General features: G+C 49.3%; 1 protein-coding gene and 1 long non-coding RNA gene across 6 annotated transcripts in view; one reads left to right on the top strand and one right to left on the bottom strand.

The window, feature by feature from the left end:
- Window positions 1-18230, bottom strand: part of LOC105488384 (trafficking protein particle complex subunit 9) — a 724351-nt gene that overhangs the window by 162254 nt on the left and 543867 nt on the right. For all 5 annotated transcript variants that reach the window (XM_071067768.1, XM_071067767.1, XM_071067769.1 and 2 more), the window contains one exon: window positions 11438-11590. In XM_071067768.1, the coding sequence (XP_070923869.1) occupies window positions 11438-11590 (153 nt within the window). The remainder of the gene's footprint in view (window positions 1-11437; window positions 11591-18230) is intronic.
- LOC139355734 (uncharacterized) lies at window positions 15445-17791 on the top strand. The gene is made up of 3 exons (XR_011606678.1): window positions 15445-15573; window positions 16210-16305; window positions 17657-17791. It is a non-coding gene; the product is annotated as an uncharacterized lncRNA (long non-coding RNA).

The following is an 18230-nucleotide window of genomic DNA, read 5'->3' as shown; positions in this document are numbered from 1 at the left end:
GAGCCTTATGCCCACCACATGCAAGATGCAGAGGATGTGGCTCTTCTGCAAAGGGGAAACTGAGGTTTACAAAAGTTGCATATGTCATACCCCGCTCTCTCCAACAGTATGAGAACTCAATCCCTTCCGTAAGTTAAAAAATCTGGCTTGAAGAGAAAAAAACACACATTGAAAAAACAGAAACAGACCAGGTGCAATGGCTCACGCCTGTAATCCCAGCACTTTGGGAGGCCGAGGTGGGTGGATCACCCGAGGTCAGGAGTTCAAGATCAGCCTGGCCAACATGGTGAAACCCTGTCTCCACTAAAAATACAAAAATTAGCCAGGCATGGTGGTGAGCGTCTGTCATCTCAGCTACTTGGGAGGCTGAAGGAAAAGAATTGCTTGAACCCAGGAGGCAGAGACTGCAGTGAGCCAAGATCGCGCCATTACACTCCAGCCTGGGCAACAAGAACAAAATTCCGTCTCAAAAAAAAAAAAAAAATTAAAAAAATAGAAACAAACAAAAAAGGATATTTAGTTGACCCTTGAACAGCATGGGGTCAGGGGTGCCTACCGCCTACACAGTCGAAAATCCACATGTAATTTCTGACTGTATCAAAACTTAACTACTAATAGCCTACTACTGACCCCAAGTCTTACAGATAACATAAACAGTCCATTAACACATATTTTGCATGTTGTATGTATTACATACTATATTCTTACAATAAAGTAAGCTAGAGAAAAGAAAACATTAAGAAAATCATGAGGAAGAGAGGACACATTTCCTATTCATGAAGTGAAAGTGGACCATCATAAAGGCCTTCATCCTTATCTTCATGTTGCGTAGGTGGAAGGGGAGGACGAGGAGGCACTGGTCTTGCTATCTCTGGGGTGGCAGAGGTGGAAGAAAATCTATACTTAAGTGGACCCACGTAGTTCACACCTGTGTTGTTCAATGGTCAACTGTGCCCTGAGCTATACTGGATACTTCCATAATTACCCACAAGAGAGAGGCCCCATCCTATCTTCCTTCTCTGCAAACTGCAGGGTTCAGAGAAGGGTCACTGCTCTGGTTTTCCACTGTAACCCTTTAGAGCAGAAATGAGTTTCACAAGTCAGGTAACCTATACACCAGCAAGAATCCTGTCCCTTGCTGGCTTCCTTCATTCCAACTCGACACCCTTTAAAGGCCTCACCAAGGGCTGAGGGCAGGAGGCCAGGAGAGAAAGCAGAAACAGACCTGTACTGCCCTATATGTACATTTGGAGACTCTTGTGCCTAATTTCCAAAGGCAGGGAGCACAACCCCACAGAACCAAACGTGTTCTAGACATACAAGGCCAGGCCAGGAGCAGGTGGAAAGGAAGACTTCATTCCACCATTTGATCAGAGCCATCCGTCCTCCTCACGGTGAAGGTGATCCCGTCGCTCGCTGGGTCAAAACCCTTCAGGGCGACCCACTGCTTTCAGGACAAAGTCCCAACACCCTAGCACAATCCACAAGCTCCCGTACAGCTTGCTTTTCCTGTTGCCCTTTCCCCTTTTAGACCCTGAGCCCGTGTGCGCCTGGGTCTTCGCTTCCAGAGATGGGGCTATTTGCTGTCTTTGCTCGGCTTCCCCTCTACCTGGAGCACCCTTAGCCTTGTCGTTCTGGTGAACACCCCCATCTTCTAGAGCTCAAACATTGCCTTACCTGGGATGTCCCTACCCTGGAAACCAACCCTTCTGTCCTCCCTGGCTGCTGCCGCTGCACCCTGCAGAGCACCTGTCCTGTCCTTGCTGTGTTAGGTGCTGGGGATTCAGAGACCAAGGCGGGGGCCTCCCTATGTTTACGAAGCCCAGCCTCCTGGGCAAGTATTATATCCTACTTATTATCAGTAGTCAGTCTTCCCTATTTATCACATTATTTAATCAATATTTGTACAGAGCCTTTTGGTTTACAAACGTTTTCACGCATGCCATCTCAGTTAATCTCCATGTCTTGGGAACTATGAGTGTTCACTTCCAAATCTTTGAAAAACCCAGCCAGATGCAAAGCAAATGCACAAGGTTAATAAAACACCTTCCCTGTCATTTTCTGCGAGGCCATTAGCAGTAAAATATTTGGTAATGTACCGCAGTCAAAGACCATTTGAAACCATGGGGCAGCTTTGAGATCCTGTCTATATTTATGTGACTGAAGTCTGCCATGACCTGGTTTGGCATTTTAGGAAAAAATGATTGCTCGGTTCACTCTGCTCCTGGGGAACGTGAAGCCAGATGGGAATCTGTGAGGTTCTCTTCGGAACCTGTAGACCTGAGGTGTGTGAGCCTGATCTCTCAAAAAAAAAAAAGTAAGTGCTATACTCAGAACATTTGGTGAGTATCCAAAGTCTACAGAGCAAAAGCTTGAGCTCTGTCATGGAGAATTTGGTGTGAAGGTTTTCACACTCGATTTGGGTTGAGCATCATGAAGTGGGTGCTCTGGGGAGGGGGTACCTTCAGACGGGTCATCTCTCCCTGCTCGAAAATAGGCTGTTTGCATCCCATGCACAAGCTTGGGAGTGAATGACTACAGGTGCAGGGGCTCAGCCCAGCCCCACTGCAGATCAAATAAATTAGTGAATTGTCATAAATAGAAATTACACTAATGGAAAGACTGCTTTAAATGATTAATGAGCCTCTTTGCCATGACTTTGTTTTCTAATTTGCATCATGAACTTTCAGAATGCTGATGCTCTTGCTGCTCTCATTTCAGTAAGTGCCCCCAGCATCTCGGCTGAGTTCCCTGGTGTCAGAGACCCAACTGGACAGAAGACGTCACGCAGTGGGGTGTGCTGCCAAGAGGAGAGGTCTGCAATTGGCTCACTGCTGCAAATCTTGCTTGGGTGAGACTATTCCAGAGTCCCACAATGGAGAGCGGGTGAAATGGACAGAGTTCTGCATGGGGCGATGGGTACCAATCAGAGGTGAGACCCAGGAATGCTGCCATCTCCATAGGCTTCCTCTGGTAAGTGGGGATAATGTGAGGCCATGGCAGAAGCCAGAGGCTCTTGTGCTCTTCCTAGATGGAGCTGAGCACACAGCACTGACGGCAGCAGTTGCTCGTGCCTCCCGCTCTGCCACGGACCAGCTGGGTGACCTACAACAAGCGAGGTGACCTCGCTAGGCCTCCCTGTTTTCTCATCTGTGCAACGTGGATAAAACTACTTCAGAGAGTTGTTGTGAAAGTCAAGGGAATAAATCTATATAAATTGCCCAGAACGGTACCTGGCATCTAGTAAGTGCCATATGGGTTTTAGCTGTTACTTAAGCTCTGTAATTTTATGATTCGATTACATAAGCTACGCATGCGCACAATAATCATCACGATAAAAATACAGTGTGTATATGTCCAACATGTACCTGATCACACAAACACAACGCACGTCGATCCATGTGCATGTTCACACACATATGCATGCACACACACGAAGATGGAAACGGTGCCGTGAATGCTGGGAAAGGCCCTTCCCCACTCTCGTGATCCAGATCTGAAGTCTGTGTTGCCTATGTGTCAAACCCCGACTACTTTCGAAGTCATTCCAAGGTGTGCAAGGCCACCAGATTTGGATTTGGGGGAGGCAGCAATCAAATCTGTGCCTTTCCCACCTTACCCCCCAGCCCATCGAAGGCCAAACAGCCAGGGCGATGTGACGGCCTTGTTGGCTGGCAAGGCAGGACGTCTCTCTGTGGCTGGCAGGGCTTCCCTGCTACGGGAGATTAAAGGCCTCAGAACCACGTTATTACAAACAGCTATAAAAGCCAAATTCCCTCAAGGCAGATACAAAATGCAACCCTGCATTTTACTTAAAATGATCAAGGAATCAGCTGTACTGATGGCAAGAGCCATTTATAGTAAAATTCATTTAGAGAAAACTATTTTTCCAAACATAACGATTAGAAAAACACAGTGTGCTATGTTTTTAAAGAATCTTGTTTAAAGACATTTAATTTTTTTCAGGAGATATGACGGAGCTCCATTAGGAAGCACGCCTGAGAATAGGCCAGAAGCCACTGTGAGAGGCCGAAGGGTGGGCCCACACAGCCCAGGTCAAGTGCTTGAGTCCCGCCTCTGTCCTGAAAGGGAGGACAGGTCAGCTGAAGGCAACTCCTCCTTACTGGAAAGAAGGCAGTCTTGAAAATGGAGAACAAAGCCCAGTGGGACTGTATTCTAGGTGGGATCACCCAAACAGGGCCACTGTGCCTAAAATCCTTACGCTGTCCTGCTTGTGAAGCCCAAATAAAACTGACAAATACTGACGCTACTGTGGAGCCTCTTCACTTTGCAGAGGGTGACAGTTCTCTGCAAGACTCAACACCCCTTGGCAATGCACAGCCTGAGACCCAAGCTGTGCTTGGGCTCCCTGTGCCTGGGAAGGCAGCTGTTCGAGGACACGAGGCCCCCTGTACCGAGGTCATGGTTACACTGTCCACATCCCTCCGTTCTCCAAGTCATATCTGTTCATTTGGCCTCTGCATTTCACAGATATTCCACTCCCATCCCCTACACTGGGTATCTAAAGCCGTTTGCCTTGGGCTTCTCTGGCCTGTGCCTCACTCTCAAAGCAGCCAAATTGGTTAAAAATGCTCCACCAGACAGAATGGAGGAGGCGGATGCTTATCAGCCTGGTGGGAAGAGATTGCCCAGACAACCCAGGTCATTCGCCTTCATGGGGATCAAACTGTTGCACCCAATTCTTCCTACTCCAACTCACACAGCTGGATTCTGATACCTCAGCAAGCCTTGCACCAATCCCTGAAATGCTCTCCAAAGGGTGATTTGCAACAAAAACAAGGATAATGAAAGGGTGAGTTGACCCTAGGCTTGCCCAAGGCGTGCCCCTCCCCTGCTTCCACCACAGACGGTCTGTGCAGGGCTGCCTCTGGAAAAGGAGCCAAGCTGTGCTGCAGACTCATCTCGTGAGTTGCAGCTCCTTTCACACATTCATCACGGCACTAGGCATAGCGCAACTGAGCTGGTAGCCATTCTGTTTGCTGTGTCATTGAAATGGAAACTATTCATTCAACAAATCATTTTAGGCTGGGCACGGTGGCTCATACCTATAATCCCAGCACTTTGGGAGGCCGAAGTGGGCAGATTACCCAAGGTCAGGAGTTTGAGACCAGGCTGGCCAAAATAGTGAAACCCCATCTCTACTAAAAATACAAAAGTGAGCCAGGCATGGTGGCAGGTGCCTGTAGTCCCAGCTACCCAGGAGGCAGAGGTTGCAGTGAACCAAGATCACACCATTGCACTCCAGCCTGGGTGACAAGAGTGAAACTCTATCTCAAAAAATAAAACAAAACAAAAAACAAACAGTTTTCATACCTATGTGCTAGCTATAGGTACCTGGGCAAGCAAAAGAGAATACACACTATCAGAGCAGGGTCCACATCTGATTTTGAGCATCTGGTGTGCCCTGGTGTTCAGTCCAACCTCTGGCACATGGTAGCTCCTCAGTAACAGCTGTTGGATGAACGGACCTCAAGACGGCACAATCTGGCAAGGGAGAAAACCTGCAGAAAAAACTCATTTTCCGTACTACTTAAAGACTGTAACTAACGATAATAAAGCAGTGGGTGTCACAGGAGCCCAAGGGAAGGGGCTGTTGCAGCCAGGGCGAGATGGGAGGGTGGCTGATGGCAGAGAAGGCTCTGAGGAGCAGACAGTGAGGTCCATTCTGAAGGATGAGTGAGGAGGACCTCACCTGAGGTCAGGTCGCAGTGTGGCATGAGGTCTCCCAGCAGGAAACGGGCAAGGGGGATTCACATTTGCTGATGCCTTCCAGGGCCAGGAGCTATGTCTGCACCTTGCAGGTGTGACCTCAGTTGAAGCAGTCAACGGGAAAATAACAAGTTTTGGGATCCCGACTATCCTTCTAGTTGCACAATCTCTGGTGAGTTACTGAACTTCTAAAATTTATTTATTTTTTTGAAAGGGGTAGATACTACCTGCTTTGCAGATTTGGGGTAAGGAAAATGCTTCTGCTCACCCATAGGTGATCAGAAAGGCTGATGATTCTTAGAACTCATCCTGACAGCAACGGTCGGCAGCAGGTTTTGTCACACCAGCTGCACAGTTGAGGACGTGGCCCTCAGGTCACATGGCCTCCCCTTCTGGATGCTGGAAGGGGCAGGGCCAGCCTCTGACCCTAGGCTCCAGTCCTCAACAATGTGACATCATTAGTCCTACCCCAGAGTCAAATATAGAAGATTTCTAGATCATGTGGTAAAGGCTATGATCTGCTATTAACAGAGTTCACAGAGAGTTGGCTATGCTAAGGTTCCCCAAGTTCCGTAAAACAGTCCAGTACTGGTAGCTGGAGGGTAAGAAGAAGATTAAAAGAAGAGGGTTCCAAGGAGCTGAAAGGAAGGGTAGGTTTCATCCAAAAAAGCACTGCTGTATAGCAAATAAGTCCGGCTCTCTGGGCCAGATGCTGCCTGTACCAGGAAGAGATGTCCCCGTCCTCCAGGGAAACCACACAGACATTACAAACAAGCATGCTCTTATCAAGCAGGAGAGGTCTGGGTTGAGGGGCTGGGGGGAAGGAGTCTCTTTAAAACCAGCAGGCCAATGTGGGCAAGAAAGTCTAGGAAATGTGGAAGAAAGGGCTTAAGAGATATGTGAGCAGGAGGAGTTCTTTGTGGAAACTTTGATCCTGGGATAGAATAAGGATAAATGCACGAAGACAGCAGAGGCCCTCCAACTTGGCGTATGCATGGCAGGGAGGGACACAGGGAGAGCGCTTCCCCTGAGTGCACTGCAGGAGCAGGGACTCGCCCTGTGCAGCTCTGGGGAAGCAGAAGCCCTCGCAGTCCCCACTTTGTGATGAGAACAGAGAAGCAGAGAGAGAAGGTGGCCATGACCAAGGTCACCCGGGGCAGGGACTGGTGGGAGAAAGGCGGGGACCTGCCTGTGTCTGATCAGGTTTCCCGGCCTCTCACGGGATACGCAGCCCCAGGCTTGGTGGCAGGTAGTGAGGACAGCTTGCTATACAGTAGCTAACACAGAGCAGCCACACAAGAAGTGGTTTGCATAGTCATAACAACAAGAAGAATGATAAATAGGGTTTAAGAAAAGAGATTTCCTAAAGAAAAAAAGGGTATCGGGCCGGGCGCAGTGGCTCACGCCTGTAATCCCAGCACTTTGGGAGGCCGAGGCGGGCGGATCACGAGGTCAGGAGATTGAGACCATTCTGGCCAACATGGTGAAACCCCGTCTCTACTAAAATACAAAAAAATTAGTCAGGCGTGTTGGTGCGGACCTGTAGTCCCAGCTACTCGGGAGGTTGAGGCAGGGGGAACTCCTGAACCCAGGAGGCAGAGATCACAGTGAGCCGAGATTGTGCCACTGTATTCCAGCCTGGTGACAAAGTGAGACTCTGCCTCAAAAAAAAAAAAAAAAGAAAAAGAAAAAAGGAAACAGAAGAAAAGAAAAAAGGGTACCTAACCCATTAGCTCATCCAGTCTGGCCCAGCACCAGAATGTGAACCCCCCCCGGAAGCAGGACGGCTGACCACCCTGGGCCACCTCCCCCATAACAGGTTGCCCTGTCCATAGCAGGGACAGGACCTCGTGCCCGGCCAGTGCCTTGGGACACAATCCTAGGTGTCTTCATGGTAATTTCTCTGGCCCTGGGCTCCTTATGATAAACCTGCCCGGTCTCAGAGTGGGAGAAGGAGCTGGTCAGCAGGGCTGGGGGCTACTCAGAGGCCACCCACAGCCCTCCAGCACTCTAGGAGGAGTGCCTGGGGGTGCCCACTCACACACAGGGGCTGAAGGGAGGGACAAGAACAAGGAGACTACTAAGTTTAACCCTCTGTTTCGAAGAAATTAAGTAGGGAAGGACATGGGGGAGGGGCAGGAGGGAGAGATGGGGGAAGAGAGGATGGAGAAGAGAGGATTGGGAAGGAGAGGGGAAGGGACAGGCGCTCAGAGGCCACCCCTGTCTGAACCCTGCAGATTCTCGGTGATGAGTGGTCACCTTTGCACTTTCTTCCCATGCCGCTCCCTTTGTTCAAGCCCTCGTGGTCCCTCAACACTTTTTTCCCGGGTGCTCCATTCGCTCAGGCCCTCCTGGTTCCTGACTTAGAGCTGCTCATGCAGTGGTTCCTCAACCCACCCGCGTCCCCAGGGGCGCTTGTGTCTTTGCAACCCACTTGTCACACTGTGGCCAGCGTGGCTTTCTAAGACATCAATCTGGCCACGCTCATAGTCTGCCTTCTGGGTCCCATGCCGAGGACAGCATGCCACATGCTGCGCCCTGGGCCTGGGCCCTCTCCGGGAATGGGCTGAGATCTCCACCCACTCCTGCCGGCCGCGACCTGAGACCTGAGGGAAGCTCCCATCAGCTCCATAACACTGCACTGCAAGTACCTACCTCTGTTTCTTCCCCTCCCCTTCGATGGGGGCATCTCCAGGGCTCACCTCCTACGAACAAGCAAATCTGTATCATATCTGTCATTAACAGGTGAAGAGTGGGGCGAGCGCTCCCGGCAGCCCCGGGCTGCCCATCGTGTCATTGTAGATGCTGCGTAGACAGGTGTGCATCTACCTAGTGCAAGATCCCCAATTTCCTTTAAAACGCATCTACTCAGACCCATGCGCTACAGGTGGGCAATTGCTACAACTATGGATGGGTGTCAAATTAAGCCTCGATGTTCGCACAAAGTCGAAATGTTTAGAAAATATTATTAAAATGTATAATGAAATTATTAGCCAATTCAATCTTTGGTCTTTCCATCTGCTTGAATTCAGGTTTACAATAGCAAAATTCTGCTATTCCTCTGATGCCAGATGTCATTAACAGATGAGAGTGGGGGGGGGAGGGAGAGGAGAGGGAGAGAAAGAGAGGGAGGGAGGGAGGGAGGAAGAGGGAGAGAGAGAGAGAGAATGTCCTCAATGTCAACTCTCTTTCATTAAATGTGCCTACAGGGACAATCAAGCTCTCAGAAACTTCCCATCAGAAAATGCATGGGGCAGGTGTGCCCAGCACATGGTAGGCAATCAATAAGTATGTGTCACATGAATTACTAAGCAAATATACAGAAAATAGAGAAGTCAAACGCAAAGACATTTTGTACTTTTTTGATACTGGTTTTCAAAGAACACAAGAGTTCTGTGGGCCACTATCATCCCATTTGAAGGCAGCATGTGCTGGGCGGGGACTGCAGGCTGCGGACAAGCTACGGGGTGCAGGAGCTGGCCACGCCACTTTCTCTTTGTAAAGTGGAGTCGCAGTTTTCATCTGCAAGACAGGAGGACGGGATGATGAAACCACCCCAGGAGTCAGATTGCTGACAACGGCGACACGGCCCAGGGCAGCACCAGCCCAGGGTGGTGTCTGGGAGGCAGCAGCTCTGACACTAGCAGGATGCCCCTATGTGCCCAGCACAATGAGACCCTGGGAGGGGAGGGGAGGGCTCAAACTCTGTGAAGTGTGGGGACACAGAGGTCAAAATCCCAACCATCCTAGGGCTCTGGCTTTTATCTGAGCGCAGAGAGAGATCATTCAGGAGAATGAATAATCTCCTGCCAGGCACACGATGCACCTGCCCCTTCCTCCACTGGTGCTGCTGGCGCTGAGCTGGGGCTGCATCAGACCCATCCAGGACCGCTTTGCCCTGCACGGGGCTCCCGGCCGAAGCTGAATCTCAGACCCCGAGTGAGAGATGCCTCCTGCCTCACATAGAGCCCCTCCAACCCTCAGCCTATCAGAAAGACCCAACAGAAAGACAGAAAGATGACCAGAAACATGGGCCCATCAGAAAGACCCAAGACCCAGCATAGACGCCAGGAGGTAAGCGCCAGGGGTCCCTCCTTTCCCCAGCCTGACAGTGTGGCAGTTGTCTGCGGAGCCTTCTCGTTTGAAGTCTGAGACTTGAGGGGTGAGCGCTTTGCTGGCAAACTTACCTGGGTTGGTCCCTGGCCCTACCCCTCATGGCTGAGACTCAATTTCCTCTGTGGGAGCCACAGTGCTGGTCAGGGAGATGTGCAGGAGATAAATGGGGTGATGGGTGGGAACTAGTCTGACTTGCTTCCTTGCTATGGCATTTTGCTTATTAAGAACTGGCTGAACCCTGACTTTGTGCTGAGCTCTGAGGGGAATGCAAGGGAAAGACAACTCCCATTATCCCCACCTTTTTACTTCTCTCTGTACCAGAGACAAACGCCTGTAACTCCACAACAGACTGCTCCTGTTCACTCCATGAGTCCCCAAGCACTCTATTTTTCGTGTCTGGTTCACAAAACCTTCCATCTCCATGTAGAGTCCTTATTTTCTCACAAACTCTTTGGAGACAGTGGGTCTGCCACGCCCAAAATCCCTTTAGCTTGAACAAAGGAATTGACCTCAGGTTCTGGAACCTATGCTGTGTAGAGTGAGGACCCTTTCGGAATCCAGGAGGCCATCCGGAAGGATCCCAGACCACACGATGGAGCAATGCGTGTATCCCCATGTCTGCAGAATGTGTGCGTGACTGAGGTCATGAACAGACATTCCCATCAGAGCTGCCCCCTCCCTGGAGATGGGCTCTCACGCCTCAGTATTTTGGGGCTATTTCCTACCTTTGTCCCTGTAACAAACTTCTATCCACTTCCAGCAGCCACTCAACAGCTTCGCCCCCTCTCTGAAGCCTTCCTTGAATGCCCCCACCCAGTGGCTTCTGAACCTACAGCACTCGGCGGGGGGCTCTGTCCTTGCTCCCCAGCAGTGTTTAATTCCCAGAGGACACAGCCACTTCCTACTAGACAAACAACTGCAGGGAGACCTTGTCTTTGCGTCTCAGCCTTTTAAATGCCTTGCAGAACGCCTGACTCCAAAGCAGGTGCTCTCCAAAGATGGCTGAACAAACACATGAGGGAACCTGGGCTTCTCCAGAGCGCTGGGTCAGTCAGCGGAGTGTCTGCGAGGAGTCAGGCATTGATCTGAAGTCCAGACCAGGCTCCGTGACTTTGTGAAACACTGTGTTTATAGCACAAAATCCTTCTGAAAACTCTCTTCGCCTTTTCAAAATGGCATCTTCATGCCTCGGTAAGCTGTACAATCCGATTTCAGTTTCTCAGACAATTGAGCTCGTGTTTTCAGCTGTCAGTCTGTGAACCCCCCGAGCCCGGCACTGATAGGTGGCCATTAGAACCTGTCACTAACATGAATATCAACACTAGCAAGAAGCATGTGATCCAAAGACTAGAGCACCACCGGCTCCGAGAAGACCTTTCCTCGTCCCCAATCAATACTGCTCTGAGTCGGCCTTTGAAGCGTTAAGAGGTTAAGGAAATGCCAAGCCTTTGGTCCACATCTCCTTGCCACAGCATTTCTGAGCTATCTGTGGTGAAAATTCAATAGCTAAGACCCTCACGGGTCTTTCTTAGAGGTCAGAACCCTGAGCAAAGGTGCCCCCAGGCCCAGGTGGCCCCCGGAAAAGGATATGATTCTCCAGCAGATGCCCAGCTTAGTGTGGATCTCCAGGCCTCGGGCTTCCCGCCGCTCTTCCTCCAGCTGCTTGGGGTTTGCAAATTGCCCCTTCTCCCCAGGGGACTCCGGGAAACTCTCAAAGTTGAACTTGTCCACTTGAATAGCCATTCTACGAGAAAGCGGAAAACAGCAGAGAATTCATCAGCAGGGCAATTTCTGTCGGTTGTTGGAGAATCAGCACATGCCAGCGTGAGACACTATAATGAATCATTATCGTTAGTAATTCATAATGGATTCATTCCAAGAAAATGAAAAATAGACTCCCAAGGTGGCCCTGACTTCAGAGCTGGTTCAACACACAATTTGGAGCTGAAGACACAGTCATTGCTTCAAACCTCTGGGAAGACCTGTGTTACCCCAGACAAAAATTTCAGTTCCATAACACAGCAAGGCAGGGAAGAACCAATGTGCCATAGACAGTGAGCTGGATGGCGACTTACAGTCCTGTGCAGACAGTCATGGAGAACGCTGACAATTATTTAACCCTGGGGACCCATCGGGCCCCTGGGAACTTCCTGTTTATCCTCTGAGTGCTGCCTGCCTCCTCCCCCCACCCTTTCCTTCTCAGGCAGGTGGGCGTGCCCCTCCCACAGCCCCCCTCAGCTCTCATTTGGAATGGCTGTATTTACCCAATGTCTGTACCCTCATTGTATCTAGGAAATAATTAGCTTGCTTTTGATTTTACAGGTTCACAAGCGGAAGGGACTTGCCTTGTCTCAGATGAGACTTTAGACTGTGGACTTTTGAGTTAATGCTGAAATTAGTTAAGACTTTGGGGGACTGTTGGGAAGGCATGATTGGTTTTGAAATGTGAAGATATGAGATTTGGGAGGGCCAGGGGCAGAATGATATAGCTTGGCTGTGTCCCCACCCAAATCTCATCTTGAATTGTACTCCCATAATTCCCACGTGTTGTGGGAGGGACCTGGTGGGAGATAATTGAACGATGGGGCCAGTTTCCCCCATACTGTTCTCATGGTAGTGAATAAATCTCACAAGATCTGATGGTTTTATAAGGGGGAGTTTCCCGCTGCCATCCATGTACAATGTGACTTGCTCCTCCTTGCCTTCCACCATGATTGTGAGGCTTCCCCAGCAATGTGGAACTGTAAATCCAATTAAACCTCTTTCTTTTCTAAATTGCCCAGTCTCGGGTACGTCTTCATCAGCAGTGTGAAAACAAACTAATACAATGACTAAGGGTTCATCACTCAATGGATAAGAGTAGGCGTTTTGGCCCAGGCACAGTGGCTCATGCCTGTAATCCCAGAACTTTGGGAGGCTGAGGCAGGCAGAATCACTTGAGGTCAGGAGTTTGAGACCAGCCTGGCCAACATGCTGAAACCCTATCTCTATTAAAAATACAAAAATAAGCCAGGCGTGGTGACGCACACCTGTAGTCCCAGCTACTCAGGAGGCTGAGTCAGGAGAATCACCTGAACCAAGGAGGCGGAAGTTGCAGTGAGCCGAGATTGTGCCACTGCACTCCAGTCTAAATGGCAGAGCGAGACCCCATCAAAAAAAAAAAAGTAGGCCTTTTTTATTATTGCACAGACTGTGCTACGGCCAAAATATTCAGCAAAACCATGCTCTAATTGGCCTCTGTGGCTAGTCCCTTGAACAAGCAAGAAATAAGAGGACCTGCTGTTAAGGGGATATAAAGACAAGATTAAACCCAAAGAAGAAGTCTCGGTCTCCAGGACAGCTTGGGAAAGAACTAAGGCAGTGTCAATAAATCTCTAGCATTCGGCCTGAGGCATCATGTGTGGGGCTGAGCCTCAGAAGAGCTAGAGATGCTCCCTGTAAGCAGAGAACGGTGCTTTTGTTGCAAAACATGGTCTTTTAAAAAATCACTTTTACTATTATTTTCTGGTTATCTAAGTAGATAGCTTAAATAGCTGGAAGACAGAAAAAGCATAAAAAAGAAAATAAAAGCATTCAAATATTATACTCTAATGTTAATATCTTTACAGTCTTTTCCCTAAGTATTTGTATTTAACATAGTTTAAAATCACTACATATATCTTTATAAATCATGATGTATCATATACACAAAGAAATACACCCACACACATAGTCTGAAGTCTTGTTTTATTCCTTTAATATGCCATGAACATTTTCCCATCATTAAAAATTAGTCTGCGAAATATTCTATCTTAGGGTGTATTGTAGCCTACAGAACGGTTCTCCTACTTTTGGACTCCCTGCTCTTTTTCATGTTTTAAAAAAAAAGACTGCTGTAGAAAAAGGCCTGACAAACACCTTTGTGCTGAGTGTTTCTGCCTGCACTTATGACTGACTCTCAGGATCTGTTTCCAGAAGTGGCGCCACTGATTGGAGGGTGTGAGGTGCTTCAGGCTCAGAGGAATCTTCCAGAAGCTCATCCCTGAGCAGCACGGACAGGCCTGTCTCCCTCTCTGCACCACGGCCAATACTGGCGATGATCAGTTTTTAATCTCTGCAGTAATAGGCAAAATGCCACCTCACTGATGTTTTAATGTGCAGGTCTGAATTCCCCCTCAGGTTGAACGTTTTTTCAGAAGCTTACTAACCATGTCTCTTTCTTCGCTTGTGAGTAACCTACCCGTGCAGCGAGAGCTTCTAATTTTCCACCCAGCAAAAAGCTCCTCTTACTTCCCCACCTCAGAGGCAGATTGAAGCAAACTAGTGCTCTCTTCAAACAAAAGGTCAGAATATTTCCTAAGTTTTGCTAAAAAGGCCAGCTTAAGTTCACTGCTTGGTAATCCAAAAGGAACTAATAACTTTCACCTCTCAGTTGAGTTTGACAATAGTCCCCTGTAGCAAGTTCTCTTCCTGTTGAACACAGAAGGGAGAAGCAGCCAGCAGGCAGCTCCCTGGGTCAGAGCACACACCGGATGCTGCGGCCACTGGAACTACATTTGTGTAATTATCTGGGGGTATCTTTCAAACAATTTCTGGTTGAGTAATCATCATACTCTATTACCCACCTCCAACCTTAACAAAACTGTAGCCAACTCTGCCCATAAAACAGAAAAGGGAAGAAAACAAAATGTAAGGAGCACGTGCTGTGTGCCAAGCCCAGCCCTGGGTGTTCTGTGTGCATGCTCATCTTTTTTAACTGACAGCCAGCCCAGGGAAGGCCGTGCTCTGCTTCATGTTACAGATGACAGGCTGCAGCTCTCAGTGTCCAAGCCATCTGGCCCGACACCACGGAGCTAGCAGGCCTCGCTCAGAGCCTGGGTCACAGACTCCGTCCTCTGTGTTTTGTCTTGAGTTTTACTCGGCTCTGCTTTGCTTGGGCAGGACACCTAATGAGAGATCATTTCTTGCTTATGCTGTTTGCAGAGCAGCATGGGACAGAGACCCTGGAACTGCAGACCCTGCCCCCAACAGGCCTCTGCTGCTTGTGTTAACGGCCAACCGCTTCCCACATTTATAATCACCCTCTCCTCTGCAGCCCTGGGATGGGCGACAAAGGCAGCATTCCTTTTCCTGCAGTGACAAAACTGGCCTACCAAGAAATTGAGTGACTCACCTAAGGTCAACCAGCTTCAAGTCCTATTGCCAGAATTCCGAGAGCCAAGGATGAATTCCCCAAACCACAGAGGAGCTCTACCTAATACCTCTATCCACCTCTAATACTTCTATCCACGTGGTCCCAGGCACAGCCCCTAAACCCGAGCCCCCTTCTCCTGGTTCCTCCCCACCAGGAAGTGACGGCAGCCCTGTGACTGTTAACCTGGCAAACTGCAAGAGGTTTTCCCATGGAGCAGTCCTCACACCTGAGGTCACCTCTGCCGGAAGGCACCATTGTGTTGTGTGCAGCAGCTGCAAGGCCTGCATCATAGAAGGTGAGAGCCCCTGGCTGGGTGACCTTGCTCTATATTCAGTGGCAGCACTGCCAGAACTTTAAATGAGAGCCAAGGCCATTAGGTTTGAGGCTTGTCACTCGTGTGGAGAGTAGAGCTCCCGATGATGGTGGGTGGCTGGAGAGAGGTAGACAGGGTGTCTGCCCCACAGGGAGTGCCAGAGGGCATGTGGGGTGGTGGCACTTGGCTGAGAGGCTCACAGGGAGATGACCTGCAGGCAGGGACACCTGGGTGTTGGAAGGTAAGGAAGAAACCCAGGGCCACCAAGGGGCCCGAAGTTGAGACCACCTACTGCAGTCGTTGTCTTCCAGAGGGGAAGGGTGGAAGGTGCTGAGGTGTGGCTGGCAGTGGCCTGTCCATTATGGTGGGTACCGGGTGGCAGCACAGCGGGAGATGGCGGCAGGCTTCGGAGCCCACCACCTGGGCTGGATGCCCAGCTCGGCTTGGAGGTGACTTTGGGGCGAGGCCTGGCACTTCCCTGAGCATCTCTGCGGAATGCAGTCAGCGCTACCTGCACCTAACAGCTGGGAGGGTTTGCAAGTTCTTAGCACCAGCAGCAGGGTCTACCATCACCAGCCCACACTCCATGACCAGCTGAGTGCCTTGATGGCTCCGTAACGACTTTCTCAATGAGCAAGTTGCTTTTCATAACAACAACAAAGCAAGGACACCGTGATGCCACATTCATGCCACGGTCCTCACCACTTGGCCCCCGCAGCCTCAGAAGCCTGCCCACCTGCAGGTGTGGTTTGCATGCGGCGGCACATCCCTCCTCGCCCTGGGTTTAAGCTTAAACACACAGGTGAGGTCTTATGCTGGGGTGAGTGACACATCAGAGAATATTCATTTTCTGATGGAATATTCAATTTCCCATCAGAACGTATCCAAAAAGGATCCGGAACCATGGCTGATGCTCTGACAAGTCTCAGCAAAGTGGTGGGAAATCATTATCTTTGGAAACTGCGTGGAAAAGGTGAGTGAGGAAACCTGCGCAGAACTAACGGTGAGGTCACCTGCCTCGTCTGCAGCGGGTGTTGGCAGGAATGGCCTTTTGGGCGGCTCCCAGAGGGTGGCGGTGCCAGGCCTGGCCCAGGGGTCTGCCCAGTATGGTAACAGCCTTTGAGTGATGCCTTTTCGCTAGAGTGGGTTCTAATGTTATTATTTTGATTTTTTTTTTTTTTTTTTTTTTTTTGAGACAGAGTCTTGCTTTGTTGGCCAGGCTGGAGTGCAGTGGTGCAATCTCCGCTCACTGCAACCTCCGCCTCCCGGGTTCAATCGATTCTCGTGCCTCAGCCTCCCGAGTAGCTGGGATTACAGGCGCATACTACCACACCTGGCTAATTTCTGTATTTTTAGTAGAGATGGGGTTTCACCATGTTGCCCAGGCTGGTCTCGAACTCCTGACTTCAACTGATCTTCCCACCTCAGCCTCCCAAAATACTGGGATGATAGGCATGAGCCACCATGCTCAGCCTTGTTTCAATTTTTAATAAAGTAAGGACTTCATGCTGAGGACAAGGCATATTACCCGCTGTTCATGTCTGACCAAGACAAGAATCTGAGTCTGGCTCCCAGTCCAGGATCCTCTGCAGAACAGGAGGGGCTTTTGCAGGGAACATCAGGGCAAAGACATCTTCGCTGAATGGGCAGAGGGGACAACAGGCCAGTCCTTGCACTGCCGTCTGCTGAACCAGAGAGCAATCTTTGGTCCTGGGCTGGGAGCTCTGTGAGGGAAGGGCTGTCTGAGTCACCTGCGTCTCTTCCACACAAGCCATAGCTTCTCTGCACCCAAACTTCCTTTTGGAAAATAAGATTCATACTAGCTGGGTCACTGGTCACTCTGTGAGGCAGAGGCTTGTGCGTGTAAATGCACTTGGCACTTTGAAATGCTCTCTAGAGATTCGCTAAAAGGAATAGATTTAAATCCCAGATGGAGGAAAGGACCAGGCCCACACAAACCTTCCAAGGCAGGACTTCAGGGGAGCTTATATTTAGGTCAGTGCAATTACTTTCGTACAGGCCTAGAAAACACACAATCAAACTATGGCTCTTCTAGGAGGCTTGTCCAACTACATAAACCCCCTCAGGACACTGTCCTCCTGGAATAGTCACATTCGCTCACAATTTTAAACTACTTCACAAGGTGCAAAACAATGTGGTTTAGTTTTTAAAATCTGATTGAGGCTGATAAACCCCATTTTGTAAGATTTCGTGTAGATTAAATAAGATAGATGGTGGATACAAATGGTCAGCAAAGTATCTGGTACATAAATAGCACTCTATAAATAGTGGCTGCTGTCATGATTCTGAATCCCGCGTTACAGATGAAGAGACTAAGGAGCGGAGGTGCTAAGATGACCTAAGGTTGCAAAGTGAAAAAGCAAGGCCAAGGAGGGGCCTCTTTTCAAACACCAGACGCAGGGCCGGCCCTCCATCCGCTCCTCGGAACGTGACACTCCACTGCTACTTGATTCTGTTCATCTCTGAAGGCAGAGTTAAATAAAATTAATACGATTATTGAATGCCAATTCTCATGTTTAATTTTATGGCCAAATGTGACAATAATAGTCAAGAGTTGGCACTAAAAAAAGGTGCTGTGATTTTTGAAGAGTCTATAAAAAAATGGTGGTTTTTAAAATACCAGATCATACAATTCAGTCTTTGAACAGCTGATAGCCTCACCAGGGAAGTCACAATGACATTTAAGTACAAATCAAGGAGTCGGATCTCAGGGGACTGGCCGCATGTAATTCAACTGAACTTTCATTGAGAGATAGTTGTTAGTTATAGGACTACTTTTGCAAATGTATGTGGTACATCATATGGGAATCTATTGCCTGTGCGGAACACCAGCCTATGCTCTGTGTTGTACGGAAGTACAACGCCACGTGAGAGGGA

The sequence above is a fragment of the Macaca nemestrina genome, chromosome 8 (genome assembly GCF_043159975.1).
Source record: "Macaca nemestrina isolate mMacNem1 chromosome 8, mMacNem.hap1, whole genome shotgun sequence".
Classification (NCBI taxonomy): Eukaryota; Metazoa; Chordata; class Mammalia; order Primates; family Cercopithecidae; genus Macaca; species Macaca nemestrina.
This window is presented reverse-complemented; position numbering and strand designations above follow the sequence as displayed.